The sequence below is a fragment of the Puma concolor genome, chromosome F2 (genome assembly GCF_028749965.1).
Source record: "Puma concolor isolate L17-30 chromosome F2, mPumCon1.1.hap2, whole genome shotgun sequence".
NCBI lineage: Eukaryota > Metazoa > Chordata > Mammalia > Carnivora > Felidae > Puma > Puma concolor.
In genome coordinates, this window is record NC_141684.1 from 48769665 (window position 1) to 48795468 (window position 25804).

The following is a 25804-nucleotide window of genomic DNA, read 5'->3' on the forward strand; positions in this document are numbered from 1 at the left end:
GGGCCTAGATGGAAGGGTGAATGTGTACACACCACACACACACACACACACACACACACACACACCACAGATTCCTAAGACATTCCAGGTGCAGCACTGATAAGAGGTTGTTTAGTTGTTTCATTTTGTACATAATTAAAGACAGGAAGCTCAGAAAGAATAAGCTGAAATTCAAAACTTTTCTGCAAAGCAACATCAAGTCCAGCTTTTAAAAGTCAAAACAGACTAAATCCACATATAGTCAAAGGCCTTAAAGCTGTTATAGGGTGTTTCAAGTCTGGTTTCCTGAGTAAGAACTAGAAGATCTTGACTTTGAACAAAAGAGAACAGTTGTGTTGTGAGAGGGCTGTACGCACAGAGGATAAGTTTGAAATATTACATAAGGCTTCTGACCAAGAAAAGCATTTCATTCTGTTGGCTTATGTATCCAAGAGAAAGCAGATTTGTTTTGAGAGAGCACTAGAAAGCAAATCACTGCTGTTTTGAGCATATGTTTTAAGTTTAATAAAAAAGATTGTTCCAAATTGTTATTTCTTTGTCTGGTAACTATTGTAAACTAGTTATGTAAGTTTAAAAACTTTTAATTTTCCAATAAATATTTTAGTTTGCCTGAACAGCCTTTTTGTATTTTTGAGATTATAGAAGACCAGTAAAACCAAAACTTCAGGTGTAAATTGACATCATTCAACCAACTTCTCTAATTATAACTACTATCTCAAACTAGAAAGACATAATGTAAAAACTAAAAATAAATGAATAAACAAAGGTTTAGTGAGTAAATATTAGCCATAAGATAAATCAGCCAAGATGTGTTCCAAGAAATATAAGTTAATTAATATTAATACTGGTTAACAGGGAATAATTGCATTAAGTGATGTTAAACACAAGACACAAAGTCCTTGATTTCTCTAAGAGATATTTTAAAAATCAGAAAATGCGGTATTTCATGCAATGTTTTTTTTCAAAAATTTGAGGTGAAATGGCTTTTTTTGATAGATGAGATGATAAGCAGATATGTATAGATGATAGATAAGATAGATAATAGATGATAGATAGATAGATAGATAGATAGATAGATAGATAGACACAGATGGACAGACAGACATAACCAAACTGGACTATGAAAGAAGAATATGAACATTAAGTGCTTGTGTTTAACCCAGTAACTTGGAAATTCACTTGATGACTATGGTTCTCTACTTTCTTATCTGTAAATTGAAGGAATTGGAACAAGTATGATCTAGTCCTGTGAGGTCTCCAGGAGTGACTTTTGATTAGGCAGAAAGCCCATGAATATTTTTTATATATTATTTTATTTTCACTAGAAAATCAATATATAAACATTGGGTAAAAGCCCTTATATTTGTGTGAAAAATTCAAATTGCTTATCTCTTTATAGCCTTTCCTTTGCAACTAGCCTCTGTTAACAGTTGTATTTTTCCATGCATATTTTGTCTATAAATATTTAAATTATACTATGTGCATAAATAGACTCATGAATTAGATATTTTTTAGCAACTTGCTTTTCACAGTCTCTCTGTTGTCAGTAAATGAATTTTATATTAATAGCTTCATTATAATGGCTGCATGGTAGTCTATCCAATGATTGACTATAATTCAATCAGTACCTTGTTACAAATAATGTTGAAAAGAACATCTTTATACTTAAAGGTTGACCTACTTATGGTGGTATATTAACAGAAATCTTGGCTTTGAAGGAAGTTGTGGGATTTTGTTATGAGACTATATGTATGACTGAGATTCAGTTTAGAAATTAGTCTGAAATTTGAAGATGTTAAAAGGTTTTAATAGATATCACTCAGTTACTCTCAAAAACAGTTTAACTAGTTTATAGTATTTCACACAATGCCATAGCCACAAATCATTGAAAACATTGTAGATTAATAATATAATTATTTTAATATTTTATAATCTGAAGTACTTATTTTTAGTTTTTAATTATAAAAAAATTGAGAAACTTTTCACAGCTTAACAACTTCTGAAGTTTGTTTCCATGAATTGCTTATTCAAAGTTTTGAATTTTTCCTAAAGGTTATTAATCTTTTTCTTATTATTTAGGAGAATTATTTGCATAGTAAGTATATTACTTCTTTTTCAAAAGAGTTACAATTTTATGACGATTTTATTTTGCCTAGCTTAAAGACATTGTGTAGTCAAAGTTATCACTCTTACATTGACAGTTAATGATTAATAGAATATTAATATATTTACCAAAGTAATGCCAAATATTACCAAAAGCTTATAGTAAAATATAGCAGTTTCTGTTCCATTACTTCGCATTTCCCCCAATTGTTCTCCTGAAAGGCAGCTTTCACTTTTTTGTGTATTTATACATATCTATACATATCTATATTTCTAGTTAACATCTTTATTTGTTCCCCTTTTAATCAATATTTTTGTAACTTTTCTATAAGCTACTGCTTATAGCTATACAAAAATTATGATTCTTAAGATAGTCGTACACCATGATTACATTCATTTCTTGTTATCTGCTTTTCTTTTGTTTTCATTTTTTCTAAATTGATGTGAAATTCATGTAACATAAAATTAATGATTATAAAGAGCATGATTCAGTGGTTTTGGTACATTCACAAGGTTGTACAACCACCACATTTATATAGTTCCAAAACATTTTCATCACTTCAAAAGAAAATCCTGTACCCATAAAGCAGTTAATCCCCATTTCCCCTTCCCGAAGCTACCAGGATCTACAAATCTGCTTTCTCTCTATGGATTTCTCTCTTCCAGATATTTCATATAAATAGAATCCTACAACATGCGATCTTTTGTGTCTGAATTCTTTCATTTAGCATAATGTCTTTGCAGTTTATCCATGTTGTTCCATATATCAGTCCTTTATCTCTTCTTATGGGACAGTAATATTCTATTGTATGTATGTATCACATTCTGTTTATTCATTCAGCTGTTGATAGACACTTGAATTGTTTCTGCCGATTGGCTATTGTGAAGAGTGCATCTATAAACATTCATGTACAAATATCTGTTTCAGTTCCTGCTTGTAATTCTTTTTAGTATATATCTAGGAATAGAATTGCTGAGTCACATGGTAATTCCATGTTTAACTTTTTGAGCAACTGCCAAACTTTTTTTGTAGTAACTGCCCATTTTTACATTCCCATCAGTATGAGGGTTCCAATTTCTCCACATTCTAACACTTAGTTTTTTTTCATTTTTTTTCACAATAGTCATCCCAGTAGGTGTGTGTTCTTATTAAAGTCAATAATTTTTTTGTTTGTTTTCCTTTGCTATCTTTCATTGTAAGTTCTTCTCTTATTTCCAATTGTTTCTCAGAAATTTTCCTCAAGGGAAATATCATCAGGTTATTTAATGGTTCCATTTTCTTTTTTTTTTTTTTTTAATGTTTATTTATTTTTGAAGGAGAGAGAGACAGAGCGTAAGTGGGGGAGGGGCAAAGAGAGAGAGGGAGACACAGAATTCGAAGCACGCTCCAGGCTCTGAGCGGTCAGCAGAGAGCCTGCGAGGGGGCTCCAACTCAAGAGCCATGAAATCATGACCTGAGCCAAAGTAAGACCCTTAACCAGCTGAACTACCCAGGCACCCCTAATGGTTCCATTTTCTTTGAGTCATCTTCCTGGAAAACTCCATTCTACTTTTATCCACTTCTGTTGCTCTCTGGGCCCATTACAAAATAAGTTGTCACAAGATTTCCTTCACTGTCAGGGCTCCTGGGTGGCTCAGTCAGTTGAGTGTCCGGCTTCGGCTCAGGTCATGATCTCACGGTTTGTGAGTTTAAGCCCCACGTCGGGCTCTGTGCTGACAGCTCAGAGCCTGGAGCCTGTTTCTGAGTGTCTCCCTCTCTCTCTGCTCCTACCCCGCTCTCTCTCTCTCTCTGTCTCTCTTAAAAATAAATAAACTCTCTCTCTCTCTCTCAAAAATAAATAAACATAAAAAAAAAGATTTCCTTCACTGTCATTCAAGAGGAATTTCATATATCTTTTCCCTAAGTTGGAATTTTGTTTTGTTTTGTTTTCTGGATCTTATGCTCTCCTTTGTCTTTATTTATCCCCTTGTTTTGGTGAACACAAAAGGTAGTGGCCTCATTATGTTACAAATATGACATCATGATAAAAAGCAAGGTGAAAATACTCCTCAGCATATTTGTCTTACGACAAATGTATCGAAACTGAGCAGGTTGCCCTATATGCTTGTTTCAAAATTATAATGCTAGAATCTCCTTCAGTAATCATCCTAGACATTCCTCTTTTCTTTTCTTTCTTTGTTAGACCTCCTAATTCCTTGAAATTCCTGGAAATATATGTCTTTTGATTCTGGGATTTTTCTCTTGAATAATTTGGCATGATATAAAGTCCCTCCACGTGGTAGCTATTCTCAGCCCAGTAGCCTTGTTTCCCTACCTCTCCTGGGGATAAATATTTCGAGTTTTACTGTAATGGTAGAGGGAAAACCAACCAGATGGGATCTAAACATTTAAGTCTTTAAGTAGTTTTAAAGCACTCATCTTCATTTTAGGGGTCTCTCTACATGCCTTAGGAATCATCTAGATGTCTGTCCCCAAACCTGTTTAGGTTTCTCTTTTGAAGAAGAGATTCACTGTTGATTTTTCTCATACTTAGTTTAGAATTTATATTTCTCAAGTCTTCTTAGCTAAAATTCCTCCATCTGCTTTCCAGCTTCTGATAAGATACTGCTATGTGTTCCTCTCTTATTCTCACTATTCATGCAATATTGAAACATACTTTGTGTCAGATGATGGTTAGACAACTCTCTGTTTTAAATGCTTTTGCATACCCCAAATGCATTTTCCTGCCATTTTCATACACTCCATCTTAATTTCTACAAAGTGCATTCCATTTACTAAAGTCTTCTGGGGAATTCTAGAATCCTTCTTGCTTTTGGTTCTATACAAAATATTTTACTCCCAGTCTTCTTGGTTTCCCTTGTCTAGTTATCTTATTTCTGGGATCAGCTGTTACTCAAAGTCTGCAGATTGGGGATGAACTGAAAATGATGGCTTCCCATCTAACATTCATTCCACCTCTTCTTCATCTTTTCTTGAGGAGTATCGGGTTTCCTTAAATAAACACTTATTTTCCACATTGAATTTCATTTCATGGGAGGCCAGTCACACCCCCAGATCCAGAGGGTAAAACCTACTAGATGTGACAGGAGGATAAATCTGCTAAAGAAACTTTGCCTCTTAGGGCTGAGCTGACATGCTGAGAATGACAGAAAGGAGAGATCAAATGCTTCTCGGCCCTTGAACTTACGAACCTTGGTGCCTTTCTACTTTTGTTATGTGAGAAAATAATATCTTTATACTAAACACTTTACCAGGAGTGCAGTTCAAAGTGTCCTAACAAATTAAACATTTGACTGAATTTGTCTTTTCAAATAATTACATTAATAGGCCATAATTTCAATGGAGAATATTTTCACTCAGTTCAGTAATTTTAAAAAAGTGCATCACGAAGAAAAACTAGAGTTCATTCATGGGAAGAAAGTTTATAAATTGCTGAGATTTGTGGCTTGCAGATTCTATACTGAGATGATATATATGAATTTACATGTGGTTCTTATTCCAGAGTGCTCATATCAAACCCAGGGTCAGTCTATTTTGTGCTAAAGAGATTTTGCCTTCTGTAGTTATTGTTTAGTAATTTTTCAATTAGCAAAACTATGCTACTTGTAGAAAATATTTGATTCAGGTAGAATGAATATAATTTTGAAATTTATTGATTAGAAAAAGTTCTAAAGTGGTATTCGCAAATATTGCTCTAGGGGTCCCTGGGTGGCTCAGTCTGTGAAGTGTCCAAATTTGGCTCAGGTCATGATCCCATGGTTTGGTTCATGAGTTCGAGCCCCACGTTGGGCTCTGTGCTGACAGCTCAGAGCCTGGAGCCTACTTTGGATTCCTTGTCTCCCTCTTTCTCTAACCCCTCCCCCTCCCCACTTGCACTCTCTCTCTTTCTCTTTTTCTCTCTCAAAAATAAATCAACATAAAAAAAAGAAAATATCAGTCTGTAACCATATTGTCTTGTAACTTTTTTAGTGTAATACACAATCAATTTCATTCAATAGCTAGACATATACATCTGAGTATAATAGAACATATAAATAATATTTTCTCTTCTATCCTTAGGCATCCTAACTTCTAAATCTTATACTTGGGTATTCCACCATCTGCTTTCTGTCTCCTCTCCTAGATCTTTTGGTGTTTCCTATTCTCACTATGTATACTCTGATTGCATTGGGATTTCAAGTCTCATGATTCTTCATTTTCCTTCAGTGTATTAGTCATGGCCTTGCTTTCTCATTTGTCCTACTTGTACACCTTAAGTGAGCTCTTATTTTTTTTCTTCCTCTTTTTCAAATCCCCTTAATTCCCTCATAATTTTACTGAATATGTTTTATAAATTTTGTAGCCAGGATCAATCAAATTTCCATTTCTCTGTTCCTATCCTGGAACTGTTGAACTAAAGAGAAAACTAACTACTGACTTCTAAACAGAAATGATGAGTCACTGCCTCTCAAAAAAGCCCTCTTTTCTTTCTTTACTTTTACATATCTTTTCATATATCCTTTACTTTCATCTTTTTCTTAACTCAAGAAATATGTTCAAGTCTCCCATATCCTTCAAAGAAAGCAAAAAAAGAAGAAAAAACACCTTGAATAAAAACCTGCCCCACTCAGCTGATGCCGAATCTATGTATTTTCTGTCTAAACCCAGCCTACTGAAAGTATAGTCCAATTTTGTATCTTTACTTCCTCCAGATGCTTTCATTGAAATTATAGCAATTCATCCTTTTCCTGTTATAGGAATTTTTAAAAATTTATCTTAAATTGCTTCTTGTAGCTGCTTTTCCAAATGGTGAGAAACAGAGTTTGACTGTGAGTGATGACCACACTTAATGTGGAAAATACATTATTGAACTTTTTGTATATGTAAAGAGCATAATCTAGTCTGACAGATAGATGGTGAGGCATCCAGAATCAAATGATGATAAAGAGGGGTCTTTTTGGGTGTGTCATTGTTAAGATGATAGCTGACTCACAGATTTACCTAATATTTGAACCTCCGGGAAGAGGAATGTGAGAAAGAGGTTCTGAACTGAGACGGAGCAGGACTCATCAAATGTCATAGATGTGCGCAATTTGAGGGATAGGAGGGAAACCTCCTGTATTAGACATGTCCAACAGATTTTAGGAGCAGCGATGTCTGAGATATAATAATTGTCATGGGTTATGATTCCCCTTCCCAAACTTCAGTAACACTCTATCACTCTGTCAATGTTGGGATTGGGGTAGTGAGTTTGTCTTCCCCAACTGTCTTTTTTCAGCATAGAGGAAGCTCCAATGTTGCAGGAGAGAGTAGAAAATCTCAGAGAAGGATTCTGAGCTGTGGTCAATAACGACTGGGAGATGGTAAGCACTGGATTACTAATTTGAAAGTTCATATTATTTTCTATGTGACTACTGAAAGAAAGAAAAGTATTGACCAGAAGGTTGTAAAACTGCTTTTTAAAATATCTACCTATATATATATATAATTAAAAAAATATTTTAATTAATTAATTTAATTTTAATATTTAATTTTAGAGAGAGAGAATGTGCAAGTTGGGGAGAGGGGAAGAAGGAGACAGAGAGAGAACCTTAAGCGATCTTCATGCTCAGCACAGAGTTTGACACAGGGCTCGATCCCATGACCCTGGGATCATGACCTGAGCTGAAATCAAGAATTGGACACATAATCTACTGAGCCACCCAGGTGCCCCAAAATAACATTTTTAATAAATCTTTGATATTATTTGATTTTTTAGAAATTAGTTGTTTAAATGTTAAGTCTTTCGCTTTGAATTAAACTAGCCAATGCTGAGTTTTGATTACTGACAGTAAACAGCTCTGGGAGAGAAATTGGTTTCTGGAGTTAGAAAATTTCAAGGGAGAGGCTCAAGATTATGGAAATGATTAAGTCAAAATGAATGAAGAGTGAAAATCCTTACATCCCATAAGAAATAAAATTGTATAGCAGCTGTATTCTTAGACTTTGAATTCAGCAAATCTGAGTTTTACTTTGCTTTAAGTACTGATATAGTAACAAACAATCCCAGGTTGCCTGGGAAGTTCACAGTTTTAGCATTGAAAGAGTCCCATGTCCTAAGAAACTTCATAATCCTGGGTAAACCTGTATGGTTAGTCACTGTAGTCTTGGATAAACCAAAGTTCCTTTCTTTGTAAATTGGCATAATTTTGTCCCCATGTCCCATGATGTAAGGTAAACTAAATTAGCTCGTTTTATATCTTTATATTACACAGCACCAAGTCTGCAGTCAGTAGCTGGCTTATTGTTATAAATAGTTGTTATTACTTTCTTGGACTGCAAAAATTGTGTTTCATGCTAGGCAAGTAAAGTAGTTGGCAAAATGGACATTTTTTTATATTTGGTGTTTGATACTGACCCGCCACTGGGGTTGCAATTTTATGAGAATTGGCTACTTTGTGTGGCTGTTGAAGGAATGCTACAGAATAGATACAAAGGATCTGAAAGAAGACAGAAGAGAGCAGGATAGGTGGGTATATACCTTTGTTGAGAGGTCATTTTATGTCTATAATTGGGGATCCATGACTGGGGATCCATGAAAGTTAAAAATAACACATTTGCTGAGTTGTGACAGGTGCGTTTGCCAGTAAGAAATTTTGCTGCATTAGAAATGTAAACGTGTCTATGTTGGAAGAGTCAGGGCAACTGAGGATGTCTTCTGTTCTCTATATTCTAGCTTAGCATCCCGTTTTGCACCTCCCTTCTGATAATCAGGAGCAGCCGTCTATGAAAAATGAGCTTTATTTCATATTTAACTATCTTATTATCCATTGCTGTAAGGTAGCATAAAGCAATCTACTTTTAAACTAGACTATTAGAGGATAGATAAAACTTATAGGCCTGTTGCTTAAAGCCAGAAGAGAAACAAAATCCAAAATATGCAAATATGCAAATATCCAAAGTATACAATTTCTGACCTTACATATTATGTAGTGAATTCCTTGAAATGAAATTAATTCAATAGCTAAGTAAGAACTGCATTTCCAGGGGCACCTGGGTGGCTCAGTCAGTTAAGAGTCCGACTCTTGATTTTGGCTCAGCTCATAATCTCATGGTTCATGAGTTTGAGACTCACATCAGGCTCCGCGCGGACAGTGGCGAACCTGCTTGGGATTTTCTCTCCCTCTTTCTCTCTCTCTCTGTCCCTCTCCCGCTCACTCTGTCTCTCTCAAAATAAATAAATAAATAACCTTTTTTTTTTTTTTTTTAAAGAACTGCATTTCCAGAAATTCCCTATGTCTGTCAGAGGGGAACTTGGTATTGTTCAAATTCTAAGGCACTCTCACGACCTCTGTACTTGTCCCGATAGGAAAAGAATGAAGACAGTCTCGCGGTTCAACAGATCTATAACTAAAGGTTAATGGGCTGCTACACAGGAAGGAGAAAGTGGTAATTCTAAGGAAGTGAACTCTGTTCATGAACTTTATTCATAAAATGCTAATATACAGGTATATATAGAATGCCTCAGGATCTCTTGAGTTAGAGTTACATGTAGGCCACTGCAGAGTTTATCTTAAAGGTTTGTTATGCACATGTCAGGAATCTGCTCTGAGAAGATTTGAAAAGCTGGGCTTCTTTGGGTCTCTATCCAAAATGGCAAATCTCTCAAGCTTGACAGACTTTTTATATTTGGCTCAGAGCTCCCAAGGTACACATTTTGAAAAAGCAAGAAAGTGTCACATGAAAGTCTTCACCACTTTTGACCTACACTGTCTAATAATGTTGTATCATTTTAGTTTCATTCTTTCAGCCAGAGCAGTTGCAAAGGGACATCCATATTCCATATTACATTACATTATAATGTAAAATTAAAACCCTCCCATCAGTATGTAATGTCTATGTATGTAATTTTTTAAAAATGTTTTATTTATTTGTGACACACAGAGAGACAGAGCATGAGCAGGGGAGGGGCAGAGAGAGAGGGAGACACAGAATCCGAAGCAGGCTCCAGGCTCCGAGCTGTCAGCATAGAGCCTGACGCGGGGCTCGAACTCAGGAACCGCGATATCATGACCTGAGCTGAAGTCAGATGCTTAACCAACTGAGCCACCCAGGCACCCTTAATTTTACATTATAGAGAAAACATGCAGGGTGGGATCTATGTTGATGGCCATTTAGAAAAATACATTCTGCCAAAGAAAATTTTCCCAGAATGATTTTCATATAAAAGGAACAAGAAATTGAATATAGGTATGGAGAGTCCTTATGCCATTTATTTTGGATTCTCATTGTTCTTGAGGCATAATTGTATCTCTACCATTCTCCCACTGGATTTTTATAAGCTTCTTGCCCAGTGTAGTTCATGTACTTTATAGGGTTTTCACTAATTCAACTCCCTAGTCCCCAGCTTATCCCAGACTAAATTCACCATCTTTCTTTCCCTTAGACCTACTTTTCTTTCTGCCTTCCTTGTCTTGGTAAAATTACCTTTTTTTATTAGGACTCCAGCAGTAGATGACATTAATTGATTTATCATCCTCATACCATTCCCAACTTCCAGAACATCAGTCAGTATCTCTCTCCCTATTTAAAATTTTTGTAGTATGTGTCTTGGCCACATTTGATTTACCCCAGGTATACCTGATGTATATTTGACAGTGCTTTTTTCCAAGAATTTTAAATTAAGAAGAAGAAGAACAACAACAAGAGGGTAACTTCTTTCAAGAGAATACATTTGAATGGGTAATGATGATGTCATTAGCTGAACTACAAAACACAGGATGAAGAGATAATTTTCAGAAGAAAATTTTACACTTAGTTTTCAATACATTGAGCTTTGGATGTCTGCATAATAACTATGTGGAAATATTCAATAGGAACTTGTCAAAGTCAATTGGAAGGGGACAAACAAAAAGAAAAACAATGTAAAATAAGGTAAGAATGATACGGAATTCAAGCGGTAAGAATTAGAATGCTGTCTATTTGAGTGATATCATTTTTAGTAACACCATTTCCTTTTTACATTGTTTTCCAAGTGCTGGTTCCAACCATTTCAATATTATGCTCCAATAAACCCACAGATGGGCATATTAACAACAGTTAAAATACACAATTCATAAAGATAAATAGACAAATAACTTTCTGGGTTTTTTTTATAACTTTCTGTTTTGGTAAAAATAACTTTTTTATTATGACTGGGGTCTGTTTATCTTGAGAGCATTTGAACTCTACCTAATAGGAGGCCCATATTTGTTCAACATCGTGCTGTTTCTGTTTACTGTTTAGTAAAATAGCCTACATATGCTGCTTTCCATGTAACCCATATTAAGCAGTAATTTTACCCCCCAGAACTACACCAGGATCTTGAGAGGCTCCTAACAGTGTCACTTAATTCCTAGAACATTGCCCTCTTGGGCCTGTCTGAAGAGGAGAACGTAAGGAGACAGAGCTCTTGCTTTTACTGTGTCAAGCCAGGAATGTTGAGGTAGAAGACGATGTCAGGGATAAAAACAGACATGGAAAATAAGAAAACATTAAAGGAACATATAACTGAAAAAGGGAAGATTTAAGACACTGAACTAAAACTTAAGAGGCAGATATTCAGAGTAGCATTTCTGAAGTCCAGCTTATATGCACGTTGTTTTAAGATGGACAGAGATATTCTGATCTTTATTTGCTTCCAGTAATCTACTTAAACTTCAAAGTACATCTTTAAGGCCCCCCAATTTTGATTGCCTACTTCAATATGTTGCTGAAAACTGAGTATCAATTTACTTCCTGCCTAGGTTAAAGATTTGATAATGTACTTCAAAGGTTCTCCATGAAGGCATTTCAATCTCTTTTAAGTTCAAAAGAGCACTACAATTTCATCTGTGTAAATATTTAATAATCATAAAATTCACATATCAGAAATAGTTACAAAATAAACACAAAACCACAGAACAGACACAAATTAAGGTCTTTTTTCTGCAATCATATTTTGGAGGAAATGATAAAATTTTACCTACCTCATGTCTTATCTACTTTTTTTTATGTCAATGAATACACAGTCTCCTGTCACAAAGTGTACAAAAATATCCTATTTGCAAAGATTTCCATGAAGGACAAGATTTTTAAACTGAAAAATTCAATGAATATATGTAAGTTGCCGTGAACAAATTTCATGGGACTGAAAGACAGAGAGAACAAGTATTTAATCACGAAAAACTCCAAAGAATAAGTGAAAATAAACACCAGAAAAAGAGAAGAATGATTACATATTGAAAAAAAATTCATGTTAAGAAAAAGAAAATGACAAAATTATTTTATTATTATTGACTGTTTGTGAAAGGAAAATAATTAATTAAAGTCTGGCCAAAGAAAAGGTAGTCCCCTGATCTCTGAGTAAGAGATTATAAAATTATGGTTAATATATTGGGTACACTAAGGTTACACAAAATTTGGAGGCAATATATTAGAAAATAGCAAAATTCAATTAAGTTTTGCTTAAAATCACCATAATGCACATGGTTGAGAAACATTACTGTGTGGCATTATTCTACAAAAAGAAAACTTGACTAGTAAAAATTTCAAGTTTGGCTATTCCATTTAAAAAATTACCAAAAAACTTATAAGGAAACAGTGACAAGTAACAAAATGATCAAAAGATAATAATGAGGTCCTAAGAAGAAACATGAAAAGACTTGTTTCCTTAGTCTAAAGGAAAACAAAATAATCTTTTAATAAAAATTATGGTCAATTTGATTGCACATAAGTTTTTTTTTTCTCCTTTTTTAACCAACAATCGTTAAATGAGTTAGTGTGGTCAGTTTTGGAGTTTTTCTGCTTGAAGATATTCAGAAAGTGGCTAGAAGAATATTTTCACAAAGTATTTCAGATGTTTACCTGCCTAAAGGAATGCAGCTTGAACAGAAGATTTTTCAAGGCCCTTATAGATCTATTATCTTATAATTCTATGATTTCATGGTAATTCACCTCATACTGTCAATATTCTCCATTTATGTGAACAGATATCAACTCCTGTATCTTATTTCATTTATAAGACAAGAGCTTGAAAAGCACCTTCAGATAGCAATTTGTACATGATCTGATATATTTTCATGGTTTTATAAGCATGAAAGATTTAAAAGAACTGTACCCAAGGTTGCATTATTTATAAAGGGAAGGTATGAAGCAGCACACTATAAAAAAAATTAAAACAGAAGAGCAGTAGAATGCTACTAAAAGCTTTCATTGTTTATGGTATTCTCAGTTCAAACACAAGTCCAAACTTTGAGGATTGTGGAGGACAATCATGAACCTCTTCCAGTAACCACTAGGATAATTTCTTTTCTACAAATAATGAATGAAATCACATGATACAGCCAGAAAATTTGCCTTACTTTTATTTAGGCACATACAGAAGACTTAACAAAGTAGATACGGCTTGGACTTTTCCTTACATTTCTCATAAAAAACACATTGACAAACACAAAAGAACACTTATTAACGTTTACTGAAGACTAACCTCCCTGTCGAAAATAATAATGAAACCTACTTCATATGGTTGAGAAAATTAGGTGAGTTACTCTATTTGAAGGCTCATAAGTTCTTGTTTATGTTAATTATTATTAGTAGTAGTTGTAGTAGTATGGTAAAGACTTTCGTAACTGATCACTATTTAATAAATCCACCAAAATATCTCTCCCTTTCTCTCTGTCCCTCCTCCTCCACTCTCTCTCAAAATAAATAAATAAACAATAAATAAATAAATAAATAAATAAATAAATAAATAAATAAAATCTGGAACTAGAACAAGTTCGAGTTCCTGCAAGATTCAGAATAGATACGTCTTCCACAATGCCACTGTATGGAGTATCCTTTATCAAAGTTACATGTGGGAGGATAATTAAAGATGGAGGTAAGAGTTAATGCTTATGTCATTAGAAGAGGTAAGGACATGAAAACTAATTAGACTTTTCCATCACAGGTTGTTAAATGGTTAAAATCTATGAAGGCAATTTGGTAGAAACAGTAGATTCCTCTTGCTTCCTCTCTCTTTGTAACTGGCCCAAGTCCTTTCATTTTTTTGTTTTGAATATCTCTGAATTTGTATCTTTTTATCCAACTGCACAAGAAGTACTTAGTTCAAGCACTTGTCATATCTCACTTGGGCTATAGCTATTATTCTTTTATTATGTTCTTGCTTCTAATTTCTCCACTGTTGTGATCTTCCTAAAATAAAATATTATGGAATCATTTCCCTACATTAAAACTATTCCATGAGACCTGCAGGCTTCAAGGACAAAAAACCCAAACCCTCAGTATGGCATATATGTTTGGTCATAATATAGATTTTATTAAGAAACAGACACATAATTTGTAAGCTCAGTGAAAAATGAAAATGTGGGGCCTCTTGTTTATAAATTATTAAGGATTTCAAGACGGCAATGAAAGCACTAAACCTGGTACAGAGTTTTCAAAGCACGAGGCCCTTTGCAACTACATAGCACACACATGAAGCTAGTCTTGACCTCACTTACCACATCATTTTCTGACATTTGTTTACACTTACGAATGCCCTCAGGTTTAGGAATACCTAAGTAATTATAGATCCAGGAATACATATTGTGCTTTGCCCTTTCAGGCTACTACAATGCCATTCATACACTTTGTCTGGAAAGTCTTTCTTCCTTAGATCTCCTTGGAAAAAAATGTTTATTTTTTCTTAAGAACTCAACTCTTATCTCTAAATATATGAAACTTTCTCTGAGACATTTAATAGTTTGATCACTGTTTTCTGGATGACATCATCAACCATCAAACACAGCATATATTTAAGTTTGCATTTATTTTACTTATATATTTTTCTCTAAACCTGGATTAGCCCCAAGAGGAGGGTCTGTATTTTAACTATCTTTTAATCTCCTGTGCTTGGTTCAGTGCTTGGTAGGTATTCAACATGCAAAATATGTTTTTTGAATGATTTATGTATTATAATAATTCTAAATTTTTTGAAGTTATAGCCACTAATATTTTGTTTGCACTGCTTATGAAACTTTGGTAATGCAATTTATAATAAGTGGATCAAATTAACAGTTTGCTTGGGTGGCAAATTTTGTGGTTTTTTTTTTTTTTTATTTGAGTATAGTTGACACATAATGTTACATTAGTTTCAGGTCTACAATATAGTGATTCAACTTCTCTATACATTATGCTATGCTCACCCCAAGTATAGTTACTATATATCGCCATGCAATACTATTATAATATCATTAACTATATTCCCTCTGCTGTGCCCTCTGGGTTCCAAATTTTGGAAACATTTGAAACCGTTTTGAATCTGAAATATTTGGAATCATCAAAGTGGTGTTTTAAAATGTTCTGTTAGGGGTACCTGGGTGGCTCAGTAGGTTAAGCATCTGACTTTGGCTCAGGTCATAATCTCACAGTTTGTAAGTTCGAGCCCTGGGTTAGGCTCTGTGCTGACAACTCAGAGCCTGGAGCTTGCTTTGGATTCTGGGTCTCCTTCTCTCTATGCCCCTCCCTCACTCACACTCTGTCTCTCTATCAAAAGTAAATAAACATTTAAAAAATGTTAAAATAAAATGTTCTATTAGATAAGTCGGCATAGTGTGAAAGTCACTTTCAAAATCCACACTGAATCCATCCATAACTTGCCTCTATCTAGGGGTGAGGAACCAACTGAGGTTTTTATATTTCTACTGATATCTATTTTTTAATTTTTTATTTATTTTTGAGAGAGAGAGACTGCGAGTGTGTGTGTGTGGGGGGTGGACAGAAAGAGAGGGAGGCAGATGATCCAAAGTGGGCTCCATGCTGGCAGCAGAGAGCCCAATGAGGGGGCTTAAACTCACAAACTGCTAGATCATGATCTGAGCCAAAGTTAGACCCTTAACTGACTGAGCCACCCAGGTGCCTCATCTACTGATATTTTGAACAGACTGTTTCACCTCTATCATCATTTCTGCTTAAATTAGAAGTTTTCTATACTTTATGAATAAATTATTACTGTGAAGCATAAATAAAATATCAGAGAAAATAAGTTTGAGCATTAAATGGTTAAGCAATGGGAGATGTCACATGATTACTTCTAGGCTCCTCTATAGAAGATGTTATAGGAATCAGAAGGACCAATGGCATTTCAGAAAATATACCAAAGTGGTTAAGATAACCTGGGGAAGATGGCAGAGTAGGAAGATCCAAACTCACCTCTACCCATGGATATAATTAGATAACACCCACATCAGTGTAAATAACCCAGAAAACAACCTGAAGACTGGAGAACAGACTCTCCACAGCATAATGTAGAGAAGAGTCCACAGAAAATAGTAAGAAGGGTGGAGACGTGGTTGGGAACAAAGCTGATGCTCTAGACAGTCTGTGGGAGGGAGGAACACCATAGGCACTAAAAAGGGAGAGGAGCATACCCCAAACTGGACACCCTAGGCACAGGGGAACTACACTAGAATGAGAATCCTTATAATATCTGGCTTTGAAAACCTCAGGGACTTAACTTTGTCAGACAATAAGTGGGGTTTAACACTTGAAACTAAAAATCAGCAGCTAGGCTCTGGCAGAGTAGGAGGGCAATATGAAATTGAGGGCCTTCCCTTGAAGAGATGGCATAACAAACGTCTCTGCTGAGATACAGCATGAAAGCAGCAGTTTGAAAAATGCCAATGGTAAAAGGGAAGGAGATTTATTTACTAATCTCAGAAAATATACTAGAGGGGCAGGGATCTTTTGGAGACTTCTTAAAGAACAAAAAGGCTGGTGGATGTCATTTCCTTCCCCTGAACCCAGCCCAGTTACACAGATACCTGTGGGAATAAGCACAACAGGAATACTCCACCTAGGTTGCTAACAGCCCATCGAGCCTTTGAATTCTCCTGCAGATCCACCCCCTCCAACCTGCCCTCAGCAGGAATCCAAGCAAAGCAGTGCCACAAGCATGGCATTGTGCAAGCAGCCCCAAAGGGGCTAGTGCCATTCTAAAGTGACTTCTGCCCCAGGAAATGGGGAAGATAACCATACACACCAATCCAACTATATCCCCAGAGTGGGCTGGGGACAGACAAATGGTCTGTTTGCAGACCCCATCCATCAGTGAAAGTCTCTCAGGGGACAACACAGGGAGAGTGCCCTACAGTTGCCTGCAACCAAAGCTCTAGCAAATGCCTTATCTGACCCAACTCAAGCCCAAGGCAGCCACAGACTGGCCCATTAATAACACGGAGACCAAACCTTGCCTACAACTGGCAGAGAAAGCCATTATAGAGGCTTGTACTGAGGGCAAACATGATTCAGCCACAGCAGTAGGGCAGCATGCAACACACAAAGGAGACACACCTGAAGTGCGAGGTTTTGGTGAACAAGGGACATTGCACTTTAGTGCACTACAGGACCTCTTCTTAATAAGACCACTACTTTTCAAGAGTAGGAGACATAGCTGATTTTCCTAACATATGGAAATAGGCACAAAGAATTAGACAAAATGAGGAAACAGAGGAAATGTTCCAAATGAAAGAATAGGACAAAATCACAGCAAAAGAGCTATAAGTATGCCTGATAGAGAATTTAAAGTAATAGTCATAAAGACATTCACCGGACTTGAGAAAAGAGTGGAGGACCTCAGTGAGACCCTCAATACAAGCTAGAAAACATAAAAAAAGAACCAGAGATGAAGAACTCAATAACTGAAATTAAAAATACACTAGATAGAAAAAATAGTAGACTACAGGAAGCAAAAGAATGGATCAGTGACTTAGAGGACAGAGTAATGGAAAACAATCAAACTGAACAGGAGAAAGAAAAAAGATTAATGAAAAATTAGAATAGATTAAGTGAGCTCAGCACCATCAAGTGTAACAACATTCACATTATAAGAATCCTAGAAGGAGAAGAGAGAAAAAAGGGGGCAGAAAACTTATTTGAAGAAATAATAGCTGAAAACAGCCTTAATGTAGGGAAGGAAATAGAAATCCAGATCTAGGAGGCAGAGAGAGCACCCAACAAAATCAATCCAAGGAATTCAACACCAAGACACATAGTGATTGAGATGGCAAAATATAGTGATAAAGAGAATTTTAAAAGCAGCAAGGGAAAAGAAAACAGTTACATACAAGGAAACCCCATAGGCTATCTGCTGATTTCAAAGCAGAAATTTTGCATGCCTGAAGGGAATGGCATGTTATATTATTCAATGTGTTAAAAGAAAAAAACCTTGAAATCAAGAATACTCTAATCAGCAAGGCTATCATTAAGAATAGAAGGAGAGATAAAGAGTTTCCCAGATAAACAAAAGTTAAAGGAATCCATCACCACTAAACCAATCTTACAGGAATGGAGATTCTTAAGTGGAAAGGAAGGATATCTATCTATCTATCTATCTATCTATCTATCTATCTATATCTATGTATATGTATCAGTTGAGGGATTCACAAATAAAGGTTGTAAAGTATAACACTATATAGCAAAAATATGATGGAGAGAGGAGTAAAAATTTAGTGCTTATATTTATTTATTTTTTAAAGTTCATTTATTTATTTATTTTGAAAGAGACAGAGACAGCATGAGTGGGGGAGGGGCAGAGAGAGAGGAAGACAGAAAATCCCAAACTGGCTCTGTGCTGCCAGCACAGAGCTTGATGCAGAGCCTCAAACCCATGAAACCATGAGATCATGTCCTGAGCTGAAACCAAGAGTCGGATGCTTAACCAACTGAGCCATCTGGGTACTCCAATTTAGTGCTTTTGGAATGAGTTCAAATTTAAGTGACCACCAAGTTAATATAGACTCTTCTATGCATAACACGTTGTATATGAACATAATCATAACCACAAATCAAAAACTGGTAATAGACATGCAAAAAATAAAAGGAATCCAAGTATATCACTAAGGAAATCCAGCAAACCTCAACATAAGAAAGCGAGAGAAGAAAGGAACAGAGAAGAACGTCAACAATAGCCATAAAACAAGTAACAAAATGGCAATAAGTACATACCTACCAATAATTACTTTGAATGTAAATGGGCTAAATGGTCCAATCAAAAGACATGGCATGACAGAATGGACTAAAAAGCAAGTACCACCTATATTCTGCCTAGAAGAGACTCATGCAGACCTAAAGGCACTTGCAGAATGAAAGTAAAGGGATGGAAAATATATTGCAAACAGAAGTGAGAAGAAAGCCAAGATAGAGATACTTATATCAGACAAAATAGGCTTTAAAGCAAACACTTTAACAAGAGACAAAGAAGGACACTATACAATCATAAAGGGACAATCCAACAGGAAGACATAACAATGGTCAGTATTTATGCACCCACATGGAAGCAACAACTATAAAAAGCAGCTATTCAGGGGCACCTAGGTGGCTCAGTTAGTTGAGCTTCCAACTTCCGCTCAGGTCATGATCTCACAGGTCATGACTTGGAGCCCCACGTTGGGTCCTTGCTGTCAGTGCAGAGCCCACTTTGGATCCTCTGTCCCCCTCTCTCTTTGCCCCTCCCCAACTTGTACTCTCCCTTTCTCTCCCTCTCTAATTCTCAAAAATAAATAAAAACACTTAAAAAAATAAACATAAGGCATAAATTGATAGTAATAGCATAGTAGTAGGGGACTTTAGCACCCTGCTTCCATCAACGGAGAGTTCATCCAAACAGAAAATCAACTAGGAAACAGTGGCTTTGAATGACAGATGGATCTAATAGATATAATCAGAACATTCCATCCTAAAACAAGAATACACATTCTTTTCAAATGCACTTGGAACATTCTCCAGAATAGATCACATATTAGTGCACAAAACAAATTCATAAAGATCAAAGTCATACCATGTATCTTTTGTGAAACTAGAAATCAACCACAAAAAAAAAGACCACAAATACATGGTGTTCAATAACATGTTACTACATAATGAATGACTCAACCAAGAAATCAAAGAGGAAATCAAACAATATATGGAAACAACTGAAAATGAAAATACAATGGTTCAAAATCTTTGGGATGCAGTAAAAACTGTTCTAAGAGGGAAGATTATAGCCATACAGGCTTACCTCAAGATGTAAGAATAATCTCAAATAAATAATCAAATGTTACACCTACAGGAGCTAAAAAAAAACACAAAAATAAAAAACAAAAAACAAAAAACAAAAAACAAGTACAAACAGAACCCAAAACCAAAGGAAGGAAGGAAGAAAATAATAAAGATTAGAATAGAAATAAACAAAATAGAAAGTAAAAAGAAAAAAAATGCACAGAAAGGAACAAAACAAAACAATAGCACAGATCAATGAAACCAGTAGTTCGTCCTTGAAAAGATCAATAAAATTGACAAACCTTTGGCCAGACTCATCAAAAGTCTGGGGTACTAAAAATCAGAAATGAAGAAAAGAAATAAATAAAAATTGACACCTCAGAAATATAGAGGATTATAAGAGAATATGTCAACAACTGGGCAACCTAAAAGAAATGGATAAATTCCTAGAAATATATAACCTACCAAACTGAAGCAGGAAGAAATAAAAAACTTGAACAGACTGATTACTAGCAAAGATATTGAATCAGTAATCAAAAAACTCCCAACAAACGAAAAGTCAAGATTAGGTGGCTTCACATGTGAATTCCTCCAAACATTAAAAAAATAGTTCATACTATTCTTCTAAAACTATTTTAAAAATAGAAGAGGATGATAAGCCCCTAAATTCATTCCATGACGCCAGCATTATCCTGATAATAAACCAGATAAAGGCACTACAAAACAAAAACAAAAACAAGAGAACTATAGGCTAATACCTCTGATGAACATAGATGCAGAAGTCCTCAACCCAATATTAGCAAACTGAATCCAACAATGTATTTAACAAATCATACACTACGATTAAGCAGGATTTATTCTTGGGATGCAAGAGTGGTTCAATATTCACAAATCTATCAACATGATACATCACATCAACAAGAGAAAGGATACAAACAATGTGATAATATCAATAGATGCAATTGATAAAGTACATTTGACATTTGACAATGTACATCCATTCATGATAAAAACCCTCAGCAAAGTAGGTTTACAGGGAACATACTTCAACATAATAAAAGCCTTATATGAAAAATCCACAGCTAACATCATACTCAATGGTGAGAACCTGAAAGTGTTTTCTTTAAGATCAGAAACAAGACAAAAATGTCCACTCTTACCACTTTTATTCAACATAAAAGTTGGCTGGAAGTCCTAGCCACAGCAATCAGACAAGAAAAATAAATAAAGGGCATACAGATTGGTAAGGAATAAGTAAAACTCTCACTATTTTCAGGTGACATGATAAAATATAGAAAATCCTAACAACTGCACCAAAAACAGCTAGAACTGATGAATGAATTCAGTAAAGTCGCAGGGTACAAAATCAGTATGCAGAAATCCGTTGCATTTTCATACACTAATAATGAAGTAGCAGGAAGAGAAATTAAGAAAACAGTCCCATTTACAATTGCACCAAAAAGAATAAAATACCTAGAAATAAACTTAACCAAGAAGGTGAAAGACCTGTACTCTGAAAACTAAAAACATTGATGAAAGAAATTGAAGATGCCACAAACAAATGGAAAGATATTCCACCATACTCATATATTTGAAGAACAAATATTGTTAAAATGCCCATACTACCCAAAGCAATATACAGATTTAATGCAATCACTATCAAAATACCAACATCATTTTTCACAGAACTAGAACAAAGAATCCAAAAATTTGTATGGAATCACAAAAGATCTGAATAGCCAAAGGCATCTTGAAAAAGAACAAAACTGGAGGTATTCCACGTTTCTAGATATACTACAAAGTTATTGTAATCAAAAACAGTATGGTACTCACACAAAAACAGAAACATAGATCAATAGAACAAAACAGAGAAATAAATCCATGATTTTATGGACTATTAATCTTTGACAAAGAAAGGAAAAATATTAGTGGGAAAAATACAGTGTTTTCAACAAATGATGTTGAGAAAACTGGCTACATGCAAATGAATGAAACTGGACCATTTTCTTACATCATACACAAAAATAAACTTGAAATGGATTAAAGTCTTTAATGTGAGAACTGAAACCATAAAAATCCTAGAAGTATAGGCAATATTTGAAATCAACTATAGCAACATTTAAATTTTTTTATTAGTTTTTTAAAAGTTTATTTAATTATTTTGAGAGACAGAGAGAGAGAGACAGAATGCGAGCAGGGGAGGGGCAGGGAGAGAAAGGGAGAGAGAATCCCAAGAAGGCTCCATGCTGTTAGCACAGAGCCCAATGCAGTGTTCGATCTCATGAACATTGAGATCCTTACCTCACCCCAAATCATAATTCAGATGCATAACCAACCGAGCCACCCAGGTGCCCCTGTAGCAATGTTTTTTGAGATATGTCTTTTAAGGGAAACAAAAACAAAAATAAATTGTTGGGACTATATAAAAATAAAAAGTTTCTGTACAATGAAGGAAACAATTAATAAAACTAAAAGACAACCTACTGAATGGGAGAAAATATTTGCAAATGATATATTTTATAAGTAGTTAGTATCTGAAATATATAAAGAACTTATACAACTCAACACCAAAAAGCAAATAATCCAATCAAGTCCGATATAAACAGACAATTCTCCAAAGAAGACCTTTCAGAAGACCAACAGAAACATGAAAAAATGGTCAACATACTAATCATCAGAGAAATGCAAATTAAAATGACAATGATATATCACCTCAAAGCTGTCAGAATGACTAAAATCAAAGACACAAGAAACAAATGTTGACGAGGATATGGAGAACAAAGAAACATCATGCACTGTAGTTGGGAATGCAAACTGGTAAATCCACTGTGGAACAGTATGGAGGCTCCTCAAAAAATAAAAATATAATTATGTTATGATCTAGTAATTCTCCTACTGAATATACCCAAAGAATATGAAAACACAATCTAAAAAGGTAAATGCACCCCTATTTTTACTCCTATGTAAATGACTATAGCATTATTTACTATAGTCAAAATATGGAACCAAAGTGTCCATCATTAGATGAATGGAAAGAGATGTTATTATCAATACACACACACACACATACACACACACACAATGGAATATGACTCAGCCCTAAAAAATAATGAAACCTTGTCCTTTGCAGTAACAGGGATGGATGTGGAGGGTATAATACTAAGTGAAATAAGTCAGTCAGGGAAAAACACTATATATTTTCATTCATATGTGGAATTTAAGAAACAAAAAAAATGAACAAACAAAAAAAGAGCCAAATGAAAAAACAGACTTTTAACTATAGGGAACAAACTGATGGTTACCAGAGAGGTGGTGGGAGGAGGGAATGGGTGAAATAGGTGAAGGGGATTAAGAGTACATTTTTCATGATGAGCATTGAGTAATGTATAGATTTGTTGAATCACTATATTGTTTACCTGAAACTAATATAACATTGCATGTTAATTATACTAGAGTTAAAAATTAATAAAAATCATGATAAGAATGATTGAGAAGTTATACAGCTATAAATTTTTAAATAACCTATTTTAGAATCATGTGCAAGTTTGCCTTTGTGAATTTGTAAATATTTTGCATAGAAATTCTGTTTCCTTATATTGTGGTTTGAATGTATGTGTTCTTCCAAAATTCATATGTTGAAATCCTAATGCATAATGTGATGGTATTAGGAAGTGTGGCCTTTAGGGGATGCCTAAGTCATGATAGTGGAGCCTTTGTGAATGGGATTTGTGCTCTTATACAAGAGATACTAGAAAGCTTCCTAGCTGGTTCCACCATGTGGGCACAGAAGAAGATGAGGGCTATGGACAGATAAAGGATTCTCACCAGAACATGACCATATTGGATCTAGATCTTGGACTTCCCATCATCCAGAACTTGTTTATAAGCCATCCAGTCTGTAGCATTTTTGTATAAAAGCCCAAATGGACTTTTACATATACTTTTTGTATAAAAGCCCAAATGGACTAAGCCATCTTACATATACTATAAAATGCATAGAAAATAGGCTGTGTTTTGCAAACAAGTTTAAGATGGCAATAAAACCATTATTTCATAGTTTTTGAAAAGCAATAATAAGCTTACCATTTTTGTTTCACTTTTACACTTAATTTAATGAGCCAAAGCATGGTATATAATTTAAATATGCTAATTAGGACTTAGATGTCAGAAATTTTATTTTAAAATTTTTGGTCCTCTAAAAAATTGTTACAGAAGATATTTTTATCTCCTTTTATGATACAGGACCTTAATAAAGAGAAAACAGCAAAAAATAAATAAAAAAAATAAAAAGGAAATTCAGTTGTCCAAAATAAATATATTAGTAGGAATTTATATGGATTAATTAGTAAGAAATTTGTCTTCGGGAAGAAATAGAATTGTAAGGTAATTGGGTAGACCATTATAGTGATTCCAAGTGAATAACAAAAACAATTAATAATCCATGTTGAAATTCCCAATTTCTTATAAGTTGACATTTTTAATAACTGATTAGAGTATCCTTGAGATTCCTAGGAATGCTGGTCCAGCAATGGTCCCATTTTCCAAAGCCTGGAATAATTCCATTATAATACAAGGAGTTTTTCATTGTTTTATCCTAGAAAGAAAAGATTATTAAAAGTAATTAATCTTATCATCCCTAAACTTTGAAACTTATAGTAGAATGAATAGTATGAATTCCATAGGAAAACAACAAAAAAAAGCTTTAAAAAAAAACTTTAAAGATAGAATTTTACCAAAGCAAATCTGTAAAAATATAATTTATGCACAATTTTTTATTAAATATAACTCAACATTCATATCTATTAATTATTTCTTAATGGAGCTATTTTTTAAGTTAGAATAAAATATTTGAGGAGAAATTATAACTTTTAATTTATAAAACTTTTTTTCTGAGATCCCTAAATTGTATGTATATGTCATTTAGTTTATCTTCCCATTACTGCTATAAGGCAGATAGCAAGGGATGATATTCCTGTTTATTTTCATTTGCCAAAATAATAAATTCTTCTAATAATTGGAATAGCTTATATTATCATATAAATATTTTATGCCTCTCTTTAAAATCTCTTCTTGAGTAACTCTGGAGTGTTCCTCCTTAGAAGAGGCTTAGACTTCTCTGATGCCAGAAGTGGCTGTGTAACTTGCTTTGCTCAATACAGTGAGAGAAGACAGAAGGTGTGCCATTCCCAAGAAGAAGCTTCAGGAGCCATTGAGCGTTTCCTACATGGTCCCTTTTTTTGTTCCATGTGAGAGCAACACTGAGTCCTAGCAAAATGCAAACATGCAGTCAACCTATGCTGGGCAAGTAGGTAAGAAATGAACCTTTGTTGCTGGAAGTCAGTGAGGGCTTGTGGGTCATTTGTACCATGCAAAAATTTAGCATAATCTGGAGCACAGCATTAATATTTTAAAAACAGCTAATTCTACATTTGGTTTTGTTTATATTGACTTTACTTATAAAAAAAAAATGAAATAAAAGCCATAGGGAGTGATATTTATAAATAAGTAAAGGGAATGAGTATGTGTTGCCTACTATGTCTCATTTAACTCTCACAACAATCCTGAAAGATAGGGAATGTTTGGTTGGTTTTTAGATAAGGACACTAAGGCAATTTTTAATAAAGAATTCTAGTTGACTTCCAGGGCTGATGTGATTAATTACATAACATATTGCTTAAATATATATAATGATAAAATTAGATT

General features: G+C 34.5%; 1 protein-coding gene across 2 annotated transcripts in view; it reads right to left on the bottom strand.

Annotated features, from left to right (window-relative positions):
- Window positions 1–24539: 24539 nt before the first annotated feature.
- CNBD1 (cyclic nucleotide binding domain containing 1) overlaps window positions 24540–25804 on the bottom strand; it is a 492838-nt gene continuing 491573 nt past the window's right edge. For both annotated transcript variants that reach the window (XR_015246579.1, XM_086695101.1), the window contains one exon: window positions 24540–24695. Coding sequence is in view for 1 of the 2 variants with exons in the window: in XM_086695101.1 (XP_086551227.1) it covers window positions 24579–24695 (117 nt within the window). In the remaining variant the exon portion in view is untranslated. The remainder of the gene's footprint in view (window positions 24696–25804) is intronic.